This window comes from Erpetoichthys calabaricus, chromosome 4 (genome assembly GCF_900747795.2).
Source record: "Erpetoichthys calabaricus chromosome 4, fErpCal1.3, whole genome shotgun sequence".
NCBI classification, from domain to species: Eukaryota; Metazoa; Chordata; class Cladistia; order Polypteriformes; family Polypteridae; genus Erpetoichthys; species Erpetoichthys calabaricus.
In genome coordinates, this window is record NC_041397.2 from 200606689 (window position 1) to 200625548 (window position 18860).

Genomic DNA, 18860 nt, shown 5'->3' on the forward strand with positions numbered 1-18860 from the left:
CTCCTTGTCTATCCTTACAACCTATTTATGTCTTTCTTAAGTAGACTAGTTAGGATTGCATCACAGTAATCTAGCTGTGAATTAATGTCTCAGCATCTTGCAATATTAAAAGATTGCTAACTTCCTTCTTCCTTAAATAAAAAGTAAGTCTTAGTAATATGGTTAATATGTGATTCAAAGTTTAGGTCAGAGTCCATGGTTACACCTAAATTCTTTACTGCGGCCTTGACTTTTAATGTTAAGGGATAGCATTTATTTCTAATAACTTCATTATTTCCAGTTTTACTAATGACTACGATTTCTGTTTTTTCTTTATTTAACTCATCAACTTAGAAATATAAGAGAGACATTGGGTCAGAGAGCCCAATACTTCAGGGTCATCAGGTGTTATAGATAAGTAAAGCCGCATGTCAGCCGCATAGCTGTAGTAGTTCACTTTGTCCTTTGAGGTAATCTGCCCTAATGGGAGTATATAGATTGAAAATAACAGTGGGCCCAGAATAGATTCTTCTGGTATGCCATATACAATATTATGGATCTCTAAACTGCAATCACCACAACAAACAAAGAATTTTCTGCCTGTTAAACTGGTTTCAGTCTTACTTAAGGCACTGCCAGAGAGGCCCACCTATTGACTAAGGTGATTTTTTAGAATACTGTGGTCTATGGTGTCAAATGTTCTATATGACCTGAGCACAGCAAGAACAGATATGCAGCCTCTGTCCGCATTAACCTGCAAGTCATTTACTACTACAAAAAATAATAAAAAAAACTTTTAATATCAAAAATAGAATAAATCCATTAAATCACAGAAATTACTGGTTAAGCACTCAGTGAGGGCTTTCAAATTTAATAAAGGTCTGGAAGAAAGAAAAAATTTCTTGTTCCATTGTAGACAGAAATGAGAACAATGTTTGAGTACAGTCGAATTTACATATTTGCAGACTTTTCCGTAGCACCACTAAAAAGAGGACCTTATAATCAGCTTTACAAAGACTGCCTGTAGTAGGTACCAGGTCCAGCCTGCTTTTCCCTGCCACATTGAAAGATCTACATTTAATTCTACTGAAGAAGCCAAGGCAAATCCAAACAATTGATTTTCTGCCATCTTCTAAACCTGAATAGTCCATATCCAAAAATGAACTAGATCCGAATGAAAAGCATGTATGAATGAGCTGCGGAGGACTATTTTTAACGCACAAAACATTACACAGACAGGGCGGCAGTATATCGCAGAATGAACGCATATGCACATGCCAGCAGCCAATTTTGTATCACCAGTTCACCTAAGTAGCATGTTCTTATTCAGTGGTAAGAAACTGGACACCCACAGGAACCTTACATGAACAAGGGACATACTAACTCCACACAGGATGTAAACTGCGGTTTCCTGACTGTGAGGCATCAGTGCTACCACTGTGCCACCAGTCTACCACATTAATAATTTAAACTTGCTGCCATAATGTGGCATTTTCTGAAAAACAATCCTCTTATTTTGGAACTAAAATCACTATGCTGTTGTGGGATGCTTATAATCAGGAAAGATCTCTGTGTACTGGCCTTGAAGCTTATAAAAGTTCTTTTCTCTTGTCTACTTCCTTTCCTTGTGCCAGCGTTTCAAGGACATGTGTTACTGCAAGGCTTCTCTTTACACTTTTGTCTGCTTATCACCAAGCTGTGTGAGTTATACTCAAAGTAAATATAAAAAATCTGTACTCTTTCTCACGAGCTGGCACGTCTTCCAGTGGCTGTTTATCTCCGTGTATGATTAAAGGTGTCTTCTTCCATCCTGAGAATAATTCATGGTGTTTGTCTTTGACACTCAATTGATACAACTCATTGTTGGTGATTAAATCCTCTAATTTAAGTGGACATAGACTTCATTAAATTTATTTCTTCACAATTTTGTTTTCTACGAGATGTTTCCTTGAGAACACTTTTGGAAAATTGAAGTATATTTAGGGAGACAAATAATTTCATATGTGTCTAATAAAATTAAATTGCAAACTGGAAAAAGGTCAAAATTAGTTAGATCTTCAGGTATGATAAAAAATGTGCAGATTCATCTAATGAGACACTATATAAAAAGGTTGTCATTACAAACTGAATTCAGTCTTCTTACTTCAAGAGAAACAGGGCAATCATTCACATTATGAATAGAAAAATGGAATTACAGAGATTAGTAAGGCACATTGAGCCTAATTTAGTGAACAAAAACTAATGACTAATGTATTTAAGGAATATTTTACATTTTGATATACTATATTAATCCTTTTCACAAGACCTTTGGGGGTCAGAGCACTGAAATCTTTATACACTTCAATACAATACTACAATAATGTAGAGTTAAGTAGCAGTCCACATTAACAATATTCTCAAATAATTTGAATTTACACAACTTGATATACTGTTTATAGAAGAACCTGACAAACCACTGAGGCTTGTCAAAGTTTGGGATAGTAGAAATTTTTTACAGAGGATTTTACAATATTTTACAACCTCTACATGGTGGTGTGATAAAGTGAGGTTTGTGGCTGATTGGCGTCTTTTAAATAAATAAATAAATAATCGCCAGACTTGCGTCTTCGGGTGGGGGCGTGGTAGTGGGGCGAGAGTGGTTCCCATGCGCAGTGCAGGAGTAGACAGCCCTGCACTTAGTGCACAGGTGCAGGATCGCCTGTGACCCTAATTGGCGCCCGGAGCTGCTCATTACCGCAGCTGCGCAACACACCCTGTTTAAATAAGGGAAGTGCAAGTGTAAGGAGGAGAGAGAACAGAAAAAAGACAGAATGAAGGGAAGAAGAGCCATGAGAACAGCAGCGGGTGGAGAGGCACTTCGAGCCAGACAGCTAGTGTGGGGAAAGGCAGCGTGGTCATTTGCCCCACATAGGAGCAGAGGTTTGGTGCTCTAGGGGGTGGATCATGCCCACTGGATGTTCCTTGAATATTGGGTGCAATCGAAGTGGCATCCTCCCCAGGTATCCGACGGATGACTGCAAAACCGTGAAGGAAGACAGAAGGACAACTGACCCCGAACAGTCTGGCTGAACCTGCTTGGGGAAGCTAAGACAAGGGTCAGGAGGGACAGGACCGTGGCTGCTAGTGTCTCTGCCAGCTGCGTGAGCTATGGGTAAGCTGGGGGGGGAGATGAAGAGGAAGTTGTGGACTCCTTCAGGTTGGGAAGAAACAATGACCCGCTGGCTGTGGTGTTGATTCTAGTCTTTTTTTTTAGGTCTTGTTTATCTCATGGATTTCCACTGTTTTTATGGATTATTTAATTACTGAACTTTCTGGAGCACTGCACTTTTTGGACACCTTGAATTTTTGAATTGATTTTAATAAAAGCACAGAGCATCTTCACACCATCCCTATGCTTAATGCGTGTTTGTCCTCATTTGCCAAGCTCTGATTACGTTATCGATGGTGTCAGGTTCAAGATGCCCCCAAAATGGAAGAGGAAGATGAAAGTGTCACAGGTGGTCCAGCAGAATTTTACAAAATTAGCTTTTCTTTTTTTTTCCTTTTTAAATTAGTCATGTTAATGCTAACTATATTTGAATGACTTATTGAGACACTGTTCTGCCACATACTTTATATCATCCATCAATTATATTCTTTCCAAAGAAAGGATAAAGACCCTCTGGAATATGTCATGTGAGAGACGAATGTCATTACCGATTAACAATGTCCAGGATTAGTGATATCACAAGAACGAATACAGTATTAAATCGGTACCAAAGTTCCCAAAACTTTAATGGTACCAGTTTCATTACAGTATCTTTAGAATCGAGAGAGAGAATACTGCTTGCAGTGGTATCGAAAGATACTAAATAACATAAAATGGGCAATTTTATGATTTTTGTAATTCCCTTTAATATGAACACAATTACGTTTCACCAGTGTACAGTATTCATGTATATGCAATGCACAACAATGAAAAATGTAATTGTATATCATAAATGCTTTTTATGCTTATGCTTTTTATTCCTCAGCTCGCAGAAAGAGCAATTTTTCAGATCAAGCAGCACACCACTGCAGGTTTGGGATCCCCCATGTGGAAGCTGGAAGAAGCACAGATGTTTTGGGCAAGAAAAGAGGAAGGTCTTGCTTTGGGCATCTTGAGGAAGATGATTCATAATTTGGCTGATAAGGTTAGATTATTTTGATTAGTTTTATTGGAAATTAAAAAAACTGCCATTACTTTACTATTTATTCACAGTCTGTTTTTACAGGTTGATGTTGATACAAGCCTGTCTCCAATGTATGCTGAATGCTTAAGATTATGTGGTAGTTGGCTAGCTGAGACATGTTTGGAAAGTCCAAGTGTAATCCTTGAAAAGTATTTAGAAAAGGTATTTTTTTATTTTGCTTATCATATTCATAGCATTCAAAATTTAACAAAATGTATAGTTATGTGGATGAAAATGCTTCTGAGTAACGATTGTTAAGTTAAAATGTGTTCATATCTATATCGTTTTGGTTGTGTGCATTTGAGCTGCAGTCCACAGTAAGACATTGTGAGTAGAGCAGGCTCTCATTGTAGCCCTAAACACCAAGAAAAAACATGAAGAGGAAAATGAGAAACATTGCACCCTTATCACAGTATAAACTACTGAAAGGGTTGATCACAAGAAAAATAGTTGGCTGTCTTGTAATGTATGAGCAGTCTTGTGACCCAATTTTCAGATGTAGCCATGAAACTTCATTGTTCTTTGATTGTAGTATATTGTATATTGGGTGTTGCAATTGTCATGCTCATTTTCACACTCATTTTCACATTTTTGATTTCAAAAATCTATACATCATACAGAAGCAAATGTACAACTAAATGAAATAGCCAGTTAAGTAAATAAAAATAAATGAAAAGTTGAAACCCTTAATTATTATGTATTGCTTGTATCTGTTGTAGGCTGTAGAAATTATAGGAGGGAGTTCTGATAGCAACGATGCTCAGCTTCAAAGCAGTAAAATGAAAGCTTCCCTGTCTCTGGCACGTTTTTCCGATGCTCAGTATCAGAGCATTGAGAACTACATGAAGTCTTCAGAGTTTGAAAATAAACGGGCTCTTCTTGAGAAGGCAAAGCAGGAGGTTGACTTAATGAAAGTGCACAGAGTTGAAACCTCCAAGTGAGATCAAGTTTTTTTTTCATATTTTGTTTTTCTACTTTTAATTTAATATATTGTTTTAATTAATATGAATACCACTGTGTCTTTGAGTTAAAAAAAATAAATAGGCAGCATAAACAACATTGAATTCTCATTGAAAATGTAACAATTTTAAATACAGTAAATAGTGGCTTCACCTGCCTAGGATTTAATCTCATTTTGGTTACATGGTTTTTTGATATTTTATTTTTCTCTGTGTATTTTTTCAGATATACTATTAAAATTAAAAGAGAGTTTGAACTTGATGAAAAAGCCCTGTGTAATCTGAAAGAAGATAGGATACGTTTCCTGTGTAAAGCTGTGGAAAACTACATTAATTGTTTGGAATTTGGAGAAGAGCATGACGTTTGGGTGTTCAGACTCTGTTCCCTGTGGCTCGGGAATTCAGCTGTCTCAGAAGTCAACAGCATGGTGGAGGTAAGAGCAAGTAAACCCTGACAAAGTAGGTTAATAAATGTAATCGTTTTGACAAAAAAAAAATCCTTAATTTGCACCTTACACAGTGTACTATGAAACATTTCAGTTTTCTAAAGGTAGGATTCCCATCTCAACAGCCTTGCAGAAAAAAATTAATGTTACTCTTTACTATGAAAATATAATGCATTTTTCAGTTTTCAAGAAATGTGGGAACCCATTTAAAATGTTTACTCTTAAGTGCCTGATATATTTAGTATCTTGTTGTACTCATTTTTTAAAATATATATTTCAGTTTCTCATTTTAATTCCTAAATTACTTTTTTATATTTAAACAGAATGGCATCAGGAAAATTCCATCCTATAAGTTTCTACCACTGATGTACCAGCTTGCAGCTCGAATGGGGAGCAAAATGCCAGGAGCAGCAACAGAGGGAGTTGGATTTCATGATGTTCTAAACGAGGTGGGACATTGTATGAAAGAAAGTCGTTTACATATGATGGTTCAGTAATGTCAAAATTCTATTAAAGTCTCTCTAAGTTCTTTTTCATTAAAAGATTTTAAGCCATATAATTTACTCTTGAACATTTATAGAGAAATATGTCATATTTTATTATGCCATTCTTTGTCAAAATAGAAACCCCTTTACTCAAGGACCTATTTTAGAACAGCCATAGGATTCTAAAAGCAAATTAAAGATAATGCAAACTAAGTCATATTTTTCAGTCATGTGAAGAAAAATAACACTTAAAAATAACTGTTTTTCTTTTAACAGTTTATTTTTAAAAATGAGTTCCAGGTAATTGTGCTGTTTAGCTACTTACCATTATGCCTGCAGTCAAAAACGTCCTTCGCTGTGTGGTCTATTTGGTATTTGAATTGATTCTGGTTTGTTTATTTCTGAAGAGTTTAAAATGATTGTATCTTACCATCACCATAATAATATACAATAAAATATACATTTGTAAAAAATACTAGGCATGTCCAATCAGGTTATTTTTTTATGGCCAATACCAATCACTGATTTTATTTTACTAAAACTGACCAATTCCAATTTTACTTTCCTGTAAATTACATGACTGGTGATGAAGTCAAAAATTTGTAATCAAAATAAGTTAAAATTCTGATTCTACAATGTTAAAAATGTGTGTGTGTCTGTGGAAAATCAAAATTGATTTTCATGTCTTAAAACTACAATTTGTGTTGGAAAATTATGCATGTATTTTTTTTCTGTACATTGTATAGAACTCCTGGATGACTATGTTCTAGCATAGATAGAACATCATAGAACAAGCAGTTTCTGAAATAATCTGCCTTGAACACCAAGACCTATGTATAATAATGACTTCCTAAAAACCTTCTTCGATAAGTTGATTTGTGTTTGCCTTGTTTTAGGCTTCAAGCCTGTTTTTGGTACAGTACTTATCTTCGTAACTTTCAAAAACAGTTTGTCTTATGTTCAACGATAACAGCTGTAGAAATTGTTTAATTTAACTAGGATTTTTGCAGTCTGTTCTGTTTAGTCATAGGACCAGGCCCATTGATTTGCAAAATTTTTGCACGAGTAATTTTTCACATACATATTTATTTAACTAGACATTTATATATGGAAGCATATACACGCACACTCACACACTCATAAAGAAATTTATAAACAAAGATAGCTGACAGCTTGTTTACCCTGCCAGAGCACATGCTGGATGATGAAGAGAATGAAATGAACACATGTACACCTAGACATCTTTGTGAAGGTTGATGTGGACAGAATCATTAAGCCACCTCTTACCAATCTATTTATCTATACAGCTTGTTTACTCCATTTGACTCAATATGTTTAGTTATTATCAAGTATTATTTGAATTTTTCACTTGGTTCAATTTCCAGTTCATTTCATTCTTCATTTGTTTGTGTACATAATAAATATTACATAACTCAATGCACTAGATTGTATGTTATTGTACAGTACAGTTTTTTGTATTGTATTACAAAATTTTCCATTGCATGGTTTTCTGCAGTATCACTAAAGTGTACTTTACATTGAAGCACTGTATATGGACCATTCCATGCCAATTTTTTCTTTATCCTTTTAAAAGTTTTTACACTAAGCTCCTACAAAACCAGGCATGTCGTAGTCTTATGTTCTACATTAAGGTTAGTATCCTTGGTGTTTTAATAACCTAACTACAAACCACAACATTTTACCTTTTTTATTAACAATTATGATTTTAATTGTTTAATAACTATAAAAATACTAAAACAATTTTTTTTACTAATAAAACATGTACACAAACATGTATCCTTAATACATCTCTCTACATATATAAAATTCAACGTCTGTCTGTCTGTATGTCCGTCTGTCCGCTTTTCATGAGAGAACTACTTAACAGATTTACATTGGTTTTTTTTCTAGAATTTGCTTGAACATTCCAGTTGATTTTGTGTTTTCTCTCATCGCGCAAAGAATCATAGTTCGCTTACAGGAGCGATATATTCGCAGTAATCTGAGACAGAAGCTGCGGGCCGAGGGGATGGGAAAGCATGACGTCAGGAGTGGGGAGTCGGTCTCCCTCTGTGTTTTGGAGCGTAACTTGCCTCCGCTTAGCGAGCGATACCTTTTTGTTTATTGATTTTTAAAGTTTGTCCTGTTTTACTACTATGCGGGTGGACGGCTAGTATGGTATAAAACAAAATAAATTGTAATTTTATAATTGCCATTATTACAAGCCATAGCTCTATTAAAAATTTATAAGGTGATTATCAAGAATATACAAGGCTAACATACAGTACAGACCAAATTTACAACTAAAATAGGCTAATTTTGCTTTTGAACTACCAAGCCAATTGTCTACTAAGCAGCAAGGGCCAATTCTTCTTTTTCTGCTCTTTTTCTAATTTCAGATGTGAGCTTCAGTTCCAAATACAAGTTTGCTCACTGTCCACACTAAGACAAAAAAGATGTTTTAGTTAAAACACAAAATGAAAAGATGTGAACTCTTCTCCATGCACATGACAACTCCTCCGATGTCTTTTTCTGAGTTTATTACTCCAGTTTCTTTAATGTCAAAGACAGTTTTGTGTGGTCTTCTGTCTCTCTTTTGGAAGTTCTCTGTTTACAGGAAGAAATCTAGAAACAAAATAGCACATTCATTCAATTACCTTAACACTTTAAGTAAAGGAACACTACAACTTAATTACTGCTAAACATACAGAAGCAGATGAATTCATATGGACTGAAAATTGGCTGATTTAAATTGGCAGGAAATCGATCGGAGCATCAATAAACATTAAATTATTTATCCAAACAAGATGAATCACTGTTTTGTAGATGGAAGTTTTGAACAGTGGCCCACAGTGAAAAACCTGTGTTATAACATACCTGATTTGTATTTCTCTCTTTCTAATTAGGTAATTTGCCGGACCTCAATAGATCACCCACACCATACCTTATTTATTATCCTGGCCTTGGTTAATGCAGACAAAGATGATACTTTTAGACGGTCTGAAGGATTGAAAAAGAGTGGTCTCTCAAAGCATGCTCCAAAACAGACTTCACTTCTTGATAAGGTAAATTGACCTGTATAGCTCATCATAGCTCATCAAACAATCAGTTTGAGTTGAACATGATCATAATTATTAATACATGAGATAAAATTATGAAAATTGCATTGTCTTTGTTCCTTTCTTTCATATTTTTCATCTTAAAATAAAGTTTCTTTGAAAATAAAATTATCACGAATGAAGAAAAAAAAACTTAAGGTAAACTCAGGTAAATTAGATAAGCTGAATGGCTGTGTACACATAGGAATAACCAACAAATAAGGAACAATGCTGTGTTCCCCACAAACATTGTATGAATCAAATGTTTCCTAAGAATACAGTATTAGTCTTTCACAAAGAAGGTTAGTTTTTCATGCTGGTTTAATTGTCATGGATTTTTCTACAAGCAGCTTCACAAAATATCTCTGCCACTGTCCTATGCTGCGTAAAATCGTAAAAGCTGATTAGTTATGGGGCAGGCTTCTAATTCAGAAACTACAAGCAGGGAGGAAAATGTTACTTGTTTGTTTGTTTGTCTTTTTTTTATTTATTTCATACTTTTTAAATAAAGTGATTAATCACAATAAGCAGACAGTATGTTTTTCAAGTCTCAAGCACTGGTCACTAAAGGAGTTTTGCACATCTGTCATTTTGTGGTGTTGTTATGCAGTCCTACCAATGTTCTCTTTGACTGTTTGTAATGTTCGTGACTCTTGCAAATACTTTCCCTCCCACTGCTTTGGTGGATCATATTATTTTCTTAATTGATATGCCAAATGTTGAAACTATTTTACAACTAGCAGTGTCTGACTAAATAATGTGCACTGTATGAGGGGGTGACAGGAAAGAAGCGCACAGGAAATATCCGCACAGAATAAAAGCGCACAGTCATATAAGCGCACGGGAAATAACCGCACACAGGAAAAACCGCATGTGGGTAAATGCTCACATGGAAAAATGCGCATACGGCAAAGGCGTATATACAAAGAAGAAAAACATTTTATATTATACATCGCAATAAACAAAATTGTATAATTGTTCACTAAAGGTATTTCTAAGCTTGTATGTTTTAATTTGTGCTAACTGGGGTAGTGGGCTGTTGGATGGTCCATAAAATAAAATAGTCATTAATCCTTTGTTGTGCCTAAATGACCATTTCTAGGAAATTATTATTCTTTACAATAGTTTTCAGAATTTATATTATACCTTCTTATTCCAAAGGTAAGCAAATTAGGGGTTTATAGTTTTGATTACGGCAAGTAAGTAAAGGTCGTCCTATAAATAGGCCACACAGTTAGAGTTTTCTTTAATCTTCCCTAACTTTCGAGCAAGTCAAGTAGACATTTTTTTTTTTTTTTTTTGAATAAGCGAGATGGAGTTTTCGACCAGTCAGAAAGGCAAGCAAATTCTCGGTTACAAGGAATATGAAAATCTGCATTTTCGCACAACAAATGGAAAAGATACTTGGAGGTGCCGTGAGAATTGATCAATAAAGTGCCATTCCTTAATGAAAACAGAGACATTGTACAAGGGCAAACCAGTCATTGTTTTATTATAATAAAAAATGTCTAGCAGTACAGGTGGAGTATATTTTATACTAGCAAAATACCCGTGCTTTGCAGCAGAGAAGTAGTGTACACATATCTACATATACATATATATACACATATATATATATATATATATATATATACACATATACACATCCACATATATATACATATCTACATATATATACACACATATATATATATATATATATATATATATATATATATATATATACACATAAATACATGGATCTGTTTTTTTGTGAAGCTGCCTTTACACAGCCTCTCCGTTGTTTTATAAACGAACGCCATATAAAGCCGTCCTTTCTCCTTGCTTAGCGGTTCTGTATTGTTTTATTGTTCGTTTATTACGATTGTTATAGTTATTGTGTAGCTATTTGAGACTCACTTTTCTGTTCAGGTACCCATTTCCTTTATGTAATTCGCGGATTCTCCGCTATTTTTTGTTCGTTTATTACGATTATAGTTATTTATTGATTCCCTTCTTTAGCATATATATATATATATATATATATATATATATATATATATATATATATACACATATCAATATATAAATACACATACATATACACACATACACATATACACATACATATATATATATATATATATATATATATATATATATATATATATATATATATATATATATACACACACACACACAGACACATATAGGCCAAGGAAGCAGCCTTTTTATTTAATCCACGGGTTCTCCGTTGTTTCATTGTTCATTTATTACGATTGTTATAGTTGTCTTTGTATACCACGTTGTCAGTTCAGCACTCCGGTTGGAATATGACCAAGCCGTGGAAGCTTACTGTTGAGAATGCAACGTATAGTTGTACAGCAGAAAAATGGCAATCTTTTGTAGGTCTATGAACTTAATTTATGCCTGTATGTCAGTCGCTTCATATTCTTTTCATACCTTATCAATTGTGTAATATGTTTTTTGAACAGGTTTGATTCATCGAAGTGATCACTTGTGCTGCGTTCAGTCAGTTCACGTGAGCCGCTCTCTTGTGTGATGTTGCGATGTGCACAGCTTTATTTAATGTTAGCTAAGACCTGGCACTTAAAAGTTTCTTGCTACAGCAATTTTAACTCCGTTACAAAGTGATTCAAAGTCTCGTTTATACCTCGTGTCTTCTCATTAAACTTGTATCTCGTGAATATGGTATTGCAAACGGCAGGGGGAGCGTTTCTATAAACTTAATTTAAACTTACGGTTTACACCGTGCTTTGTTTCCGCAGTAGCTGCACTTATAAATATGCTTGTATGCTTCACTCGCTCGCTTCTTATTGTTTCGCTGCCTTCTCAATTGTGTAATGAATGTTTTCTTCAGCGCTCTTTGGGGCTGTTCCTTGTTTTCAGTTCACATGATTACGTAGGAGGTGTGATGACGCGATACGCAACTCCGCCTCCCACGGCCATCGAGCTGCACTCCATTACAGTATATGGACAAAAAAGAGGTTCCAGTTATGACCATTACGTGTAGAGTTTTGAAATGACACCTGTCTAACTTTTGTAAGTAAGCTGTAAGGAATGAGCCTGCCAAATTTCAGCCTTCCACCTACACGGGAAGTTGGACAATTAGTGATGAGTGAGTCAGTCAGTCAGTCAGTCAGTCAGTGAGTGAGTCAGTGAGGGCTTTGCCTTTTATTAGTATAGATTTGTAATAGTTATATGTCGCCGCCGTGTGCTTTTTTCCACGTGCGCACTTTACCGTATGCGTATTCTTCCACGTGCGGTCTTTCCCGTGTGTGTTTTTTTCCATGTGCACATTTTTCCGTGTGCGCTTATATGACTGTGCGTTTTTTTTCTGTGCGGATATTTCCCGTGCGCCTCTTTCTGGGATTCTACAATAAAGATCTTAAATAATCCTTATATTTTACTTATTCTTCTGTAGTATAGAAAACATTACTGTTTTTTTTTTCCTCTCCCCGACCATGCCTCACCCATTTACAATGTGATGTGTAACATATAGAACATATAACACATGAATAGATCAGACCATCACAATAAAAATATGACTCTCGTATTGCCACCTTAGAACACAAGAATCCTATTAATTTTGAACAATAGTTATTCACATGAACTTCTTGGTTACTGAGTTTGATTTCCAAGTATTCCTAGAAGTGATTCTGAATATTCTCAAAACATTTACCATTAAAGTGTTATTCTTACCACAGAGAAAAGATTTGCTGTGTTTAAAATTAATGGGAATGAACATATTGGCAGTATTTTTTTAAAGCATTTTTTGAAAATCTTGCCATTTTTGAACTAATGAAATTATCAAGTTACCAGCAAGAAGATGTGACATGTCCATTCAGCAATACCTAATTCTTCTCCAGTCTCTTTCATGGAACATTTATAATCATGTTTACTATTGTGAAATAAGTACCGATGTTGGCTTTGCTATTTTGAAGCATAAATATGCTGCAAGTGAAAGTAATCAGAGAGTGCAAAAAAATGCATGAATAAGGTCCCACAATCCCACCACAACCCCAAATGACCTGATTTCATCTAACTGAGCTGGGGACAGTCTGGTTTGATTCAAAGTTTAATTGTATATATTAAAATTATTACACTTGGACCTGTGAAATTATATTTTTATAATACGATTTAACACTAAATTCTTTTTTTATTTGATGCTCAAAATGAAAACCATACCCTAAAGACAGTTAATTAATTCAAGATGATCTGTTGCTTCATTATTAAATATCATTTTCTTCCTTTTTAGGAAAGGTCAGAAGTGGCTCAGGAGATTGTGAATGTTATTAGAAAAGAGAAAGCAAAAATGGTTAAGAACGTAGAGACTCTGTGTGAGGCTTACATCTCATTGGCTAATATGGATGCATCAAGATGGAAAACTGAGAAAAGTGAGCATTTCACAAAGTCTTAAATTTAACAGTTACTCTCTGGGTTCTGTTATTTGGAAGATAAGTAGCTTGTTAAATGTTTCACAGTGCTGATTAAAACACAAGATGTCATTTAAGTTAGGATATCTGTTGTAACAAGTATAACTACTCTTGAGGCACAGATTACTTGTACCAGATAAGGTTACTAATATTTGTAGTTTTAGGCTTGGCTTTGTTTAGAGACTTTTTAACAAAATAACAACTGTGTAAATCAACTTTCAATTTTGGATTATTGTTTTGTATGTTTTCCTGTGCACTGCATTTTTATGCTTTTTTTGTTTCCAATTTATTATAGAACCTATTCCAATTCCTTCTGATCACCCAATTAACAAAATAAAGAACTTGGATGATGTTATTATTCCCACAATGGAGATAAAGGTGTGTTCAGTCAACAAGTATTCCCATTGTTGTTATTATTGTTAAATTATAAGGATATGGTATGATATTTACAGTATAATATTCCATTGTTCTGTTGTGGTAATGTCTGATGTATGGAAGCCCATTTATGTTCCATTATACCCTAAGTTCTTGTCAATAAGCCGCGGCTTATCTAAGGAAAAAAGTTGTGAAAATGAAAAAACAGAATATCGGCTTATACATAAATCCGGCTTATACATCCATCGCGGGGGTTGCGTTCCAGAGCCACCCGCGAAATAAGAATATCCGCGAAGTAGAAACCATATGTTTATATGGTTATTTTTATATTGTCATGCTTGGGTCACAGATTTGCGCAGAAACACAGGAGGTTGTAGAGAGACAGGAACGTTATTCAAACACTGCAAACAAACATTTGTCTCTTTTTCAAAAGTTTAAACTGTGCTCCATGACAAGACAGAGATGACAGTTCCGTCTCACAATTAAAAGAATGCAAACATATCTTCCTCTTCAAAGGAGTGAAGCAAACAAATCAATATGTCTGTTTGGCTTTTAAGTATGCGAAGCACCGCGGCACAAAGCTGTTGAAGGCGGCAGCTCACACCCCCTCCGTCAGGAGCAGACAAAGAGAGAGAGAGGGAGAGTTTGTTTTTCAGTCAAAAATCAATACGTGCCCTTCGAGCTTTTAAGTATGCGAAGCACTGTGCAGCATGTCTTTTCAGGAATCAGCTTTACAAAAGATAGCAACGTGAAGATAATCTTTCAGCATTTTTAGACGAGCATCCGTATCGTCTAGGTGTGCAAACAGCCCCCCTGCTCAATCCCCCTACGTCAGGATCAGAGACAGTCAGCGCAAGAGAGAGAGAGAGAAAAGTAAGTTGGGTAGCTTCTCAGCCATCTGCCAATAGCGTCCCTTGTATGAAATCAACTGGGCAAACCAACTGAGGAAGCATGTACCAGAAATTAAAAGACCCATTGTCCGCAGAAATCCGCGATATATATTTAAATATGCTTACATATAAAATCACAATTTAAATGACCGCTACGCGCTCGTGTTGACTCGGCGACGCCCAGAGCAGAAAGAACGCGCTCCGGCCGCTCCAACCGCGCCATGCGGGGAGTGAGAGAGACGGCAATATCTCACACTCTCTCCCCCCTTAAAGAAATTAAATGGGCGCGAGTGAGACCACTGACCTCCCTCCCTTCTATTAGTTATAGGTTATAGTACGTTCGGCTTATCCATGAGTCCGGCTTATCTATGATACGATTTTATTTTAAAAATTCGTATGATTTTTGGTCTCCGGCTAATACATGAGTCCGGCTTATAGACAAGAACTTAGGGTACTATTTAAGGTAATAGACAGTTTTCTTACAAAGTATTTTTATTTGATATAGTTTATTTCAATCAAAGGTTTTACTGTATTTCCTCACTTTTCAACATATTGTATTATGTGTTAATCTGGAGATTGTGTTTTGCCTGACACTCCATGTGAAAAAGATGAGTCAAGGGCTCAGAAAAAGCACAAAGCATGACTTTTTTTGTTCATAAGAATTACTTATGAATGCCTTGAAATAACTTCAATTATTTATTGTCCTGCACCTCCTGACTCACTGGTAAAGTTATGCAAGATATAAAGTTTTTGCAGTTCCCCACTATTTTTGGCCCTCTAGAACCAAAAAAACTTGTTTGGCCATCTTTGGGCCGTATTTTGTAGAGGCAAGTACACCCATATGGTAGAGTAAACGAATAGGTATCTTCAGCAGAAATTATCAGAAGGTCATGAAGTTATGCATGCCACATCAACCGAGCAAAGGGGTTCACCCCTTAATGAGATATGAGGAGTCAAAGTTACTTCTTTTCACAAAACTTTGAAAACATGGGAATAATAATAATACTAGAATCAGTAATATTGTGTATATATGTACAGTGTTGTTTTACGCTATTTTGATGTTGCCGATCATAAATTTGATAATGTGTTTGATATTTGAGTTTTTACTTGTGGTTCTAGCCCTGTAAGAGCCACTCCCGAAAGGTTTAAAAGACAGGTTTCACACATAAGCATATTGGATGTCGTCTTAGTCTATTTTAAGGTCAGTGATTATGAATTTGATGTTATTTTTGATTTTGATCCTTTATTAGTGATCTAGCCCTCTATGTCCCTCATTTACGGGGTGAAAAATGGGAAATTTTTATTACAACTGAGAATATTTAGATTTTAAACATTTAAATTGAAGTACACATTTTGATAGATAGATAGATAGATAGATAGATAGATAGATAGATAGATAGATAGATAGATAGATAGATAGATAGATACTTTATTAATCCCAAGGGGAAATTCACATACTCCAGCAGCAGCATACTGATAAAGAACAATATTAAATTAAAGAGTGATAACAATGCAGGTATACAGACAGACAATAACTTTGAATAATAACGTTTACCCCCCCTGGGTGGAATTGAAGAGTCGCATAGTGTGGGGAAGGAACGATCTCCTCAGTCTGTCAGTGGAGCAGGAAAGTGACAGCAGTCTGTCGCTGAAGCTGCTCCTGTGTCTGGAGATGATACTGTTCAGTGGATGCAGTGAATTCTCCATGATTGACAGGAGCCTGCTCAGTGCCCGTCGCTCTGCCACGGATGTCAAACTGTCCAGCTCCATGCCTAAAATAGAGCCTACCTTCCTCACCAGTTTGTCCAGTCGTGAGGCGTCCTTCTTCTTTATGCTGCCTCCCCAGCACACCACCGCGTAGAAGAGGGCACTCGTCACAACCGTCTGATAGAACATCTGCAGCATCTTATTGCAGATGTTGAAGGACGCCAGCCTTCTAAGGAAGTATAGTCAGCTCTGTCCTTTCTTACACAGAGCATCAGTATTGGCAGTCCTGTCCAATTTATCATCCAGCTGCACTCCCAGGTATTTATAGGTCTGCACCCTCTGCACACAGTCACCTCTGATGATCAAGGGGTCCATGAGGGGCCTGGGCCTCCTAAAATCCACCACCAGCTCCTTGGTTTTTGCTGGTGTTCAGGTGTAGGTGGTTTGAGTCGCACCATTTAACAAAGTCCTTGATTAGGTCCCTATACTCCTCCACGATAGCAGTGTCGTCAGCGAACTTTTGCACGTGGCAGGACTCCGAGTTGTACTGGAAGTCCGATGTATATAGGCTGAACAGGACCGAGAAGGTATAGTCCCCTGCGGCGCTCCTGTGTTGCTGACCACAATGTCAGACCTGCAGTTCCCAAGACGCACATACTGAGGTCTGTCTTTAAGATAGTCCATGATCCATGCTACCAGGTATGAATCTACTCCCATCTCTGCCAGCTTGTCCCTGAGGAGCAGAGGTTGGATGGTGTTGAAGGCACTAGAGAAGTCCAGAAACATAATTCTTACAGCACCACTGCCTATGTCCAAGTGGGAGAGGGATCGGTATAGCATGTAGATGATGGCATCCTCCGTTCCCACCTTCTCCTGGTATGCAAACTGCAGAGAGTCAAGGGCGTGGCGGACCTGTGGCCTCAGGTGGTGAAGCAGCAGCCGCTTCATGGTTTTCATCATATGCGATGTCAGAGCGACAGGTCTGAAGTCATTCAGCTCACTAGGACGTGATACTTTTGGGACTGGAATGATGCAAGATGTTTTCCAAAGCCTCGGGACTCTCCCCTGTTCCAGGCTCAGGTTGAAGATGCGCTGTAGAGGACTCCCCAGCTCTAACGCACAGGCCTTCAGCAGTCGTGGCGATACTCCATCTGGACCCGCTGCTTTGCTGGCACAAAGTCTCCTCAGCTCCCTGCTTACCTGGGCTGCTGTAATTGTGGGTGGGGGGAAACTCTCTCCTATGCTGGTATCAGCAGAAGGATTGTTGGAGGGTGCAGTACTCCGAGGTGAGAGTGGGTTAGGGTTGTCAAACCTGTTAAAAAAAGTTGTTCATCTGGTTTGCTCTCTCCACATCTCTCTTGATGGTGGCACCCCACTTCGAGATGCAGCCAGTGATGATCTTCATCCCATCCCACACTTCCTTCATGCTGTTATTCTGCAACTTCTGCTCCAGCTTTCTCCTGTACTGCTCCTTCGCCGCCCTGAGCTGCACTCAGAGTTCTTTTTGCACGCACTTGAGCTCATGCTGATCACCGCCTTTAAAAGCCCTTTTCTTCTGGTTCAGAAGGCCCTTGATGTCACTTGTAATCCATGGCTTGTTGTTAGCATAGCAGTGTACTGTTCTTACTGGAACTACAATGTCCATACAGAAGTTGATGTAGTCAGTAGTGCAGTCAACAACCTCCTCAATATTCTCACTCTGTGACCCCTGCAGAATAGATAGATAGATAGATAGATAGATACATACATACATACATACATACATACATACATACATACATACATACATACATACTTAATTAATCCCAATGGGAAATTCACATTCTTCAGCAGCAGCATACTGATACAATAAATAATATTAAATTAAAGAATGATAATAATACAGGTGAAAAAACAGACAATAACTATGTATAATGTTAAATATTAACGTTTACCCCCCCGGTAATATCCCAGTCCGTAGTTCCAAAGCAGTCTCTCAGAGCCTGCTCTGCCTAAGGGGACCACTTCCTGAATGAGCATGTGGTTGTAGGTAGCTCCCTCACTCTTTGTTTGTAGTGAGGCTGAAGCAGAACCAGGTTATGATCTGCTTTCCCAAGCGCAGGCAGCAGGGTGGCGCTGTATACGTCTTTAATGTTTGCATACAGTAGGTCAATCGTCCTATTTCCCTGGGTGTTACAATCCACATACTGGGAGAAGGCAGGTAATGTTTTGTCCAGCGTTACATGGTTGAAGTCTCCAGCGATTAGCACAAGTGCCTTGGGGTGTTGTGTTTGT

The 18860-nt window shown here is 36.9% G+C and overlaps 1 protein-coding gene across 1 annotated transcript in view; it reads left to right on the forward strand.

The window, feature by feature from the left end:
• The window catches only part of atm (ATM serine/threonine kinase), a 175588-nt gene that overhangs the window by 135703 nt on the left and 21025 nt on the right, over positions 1 to 18860 (forward strand). Inside the window, exons 47-54 of the mRNA XM_028800178.2 lie at positions 3993 to 4151; positions 4233 to 4352; positions 4910 to 5127; positions 5376 to 5583; positions 5919 to 6044; positions 8987 to 9145; positions 13437 to 13575; positions 13910 to 13992. Coding sequence (XP_028656011.1) covers positions 3993 to 4151; positions 4233 to 4352; positions 4910 to 5127; positions 5376 to 5583; positions 5919 to 6044; positions 8987 to 9145; positions 13437 to 13575; positions 13910 to 13992 — 1212 coding nt within the window. The remainder of the gene's footprint in view (positions 1 to 3992; positions 4152 to 4232; positions 4353 to 4909; positions 5128 to 5375; positions 5584 to 5918; positions 6045 to 8986; positions 9146 to 13436; positions 13576 to 13909; positions 13993 to 18860) is intronic.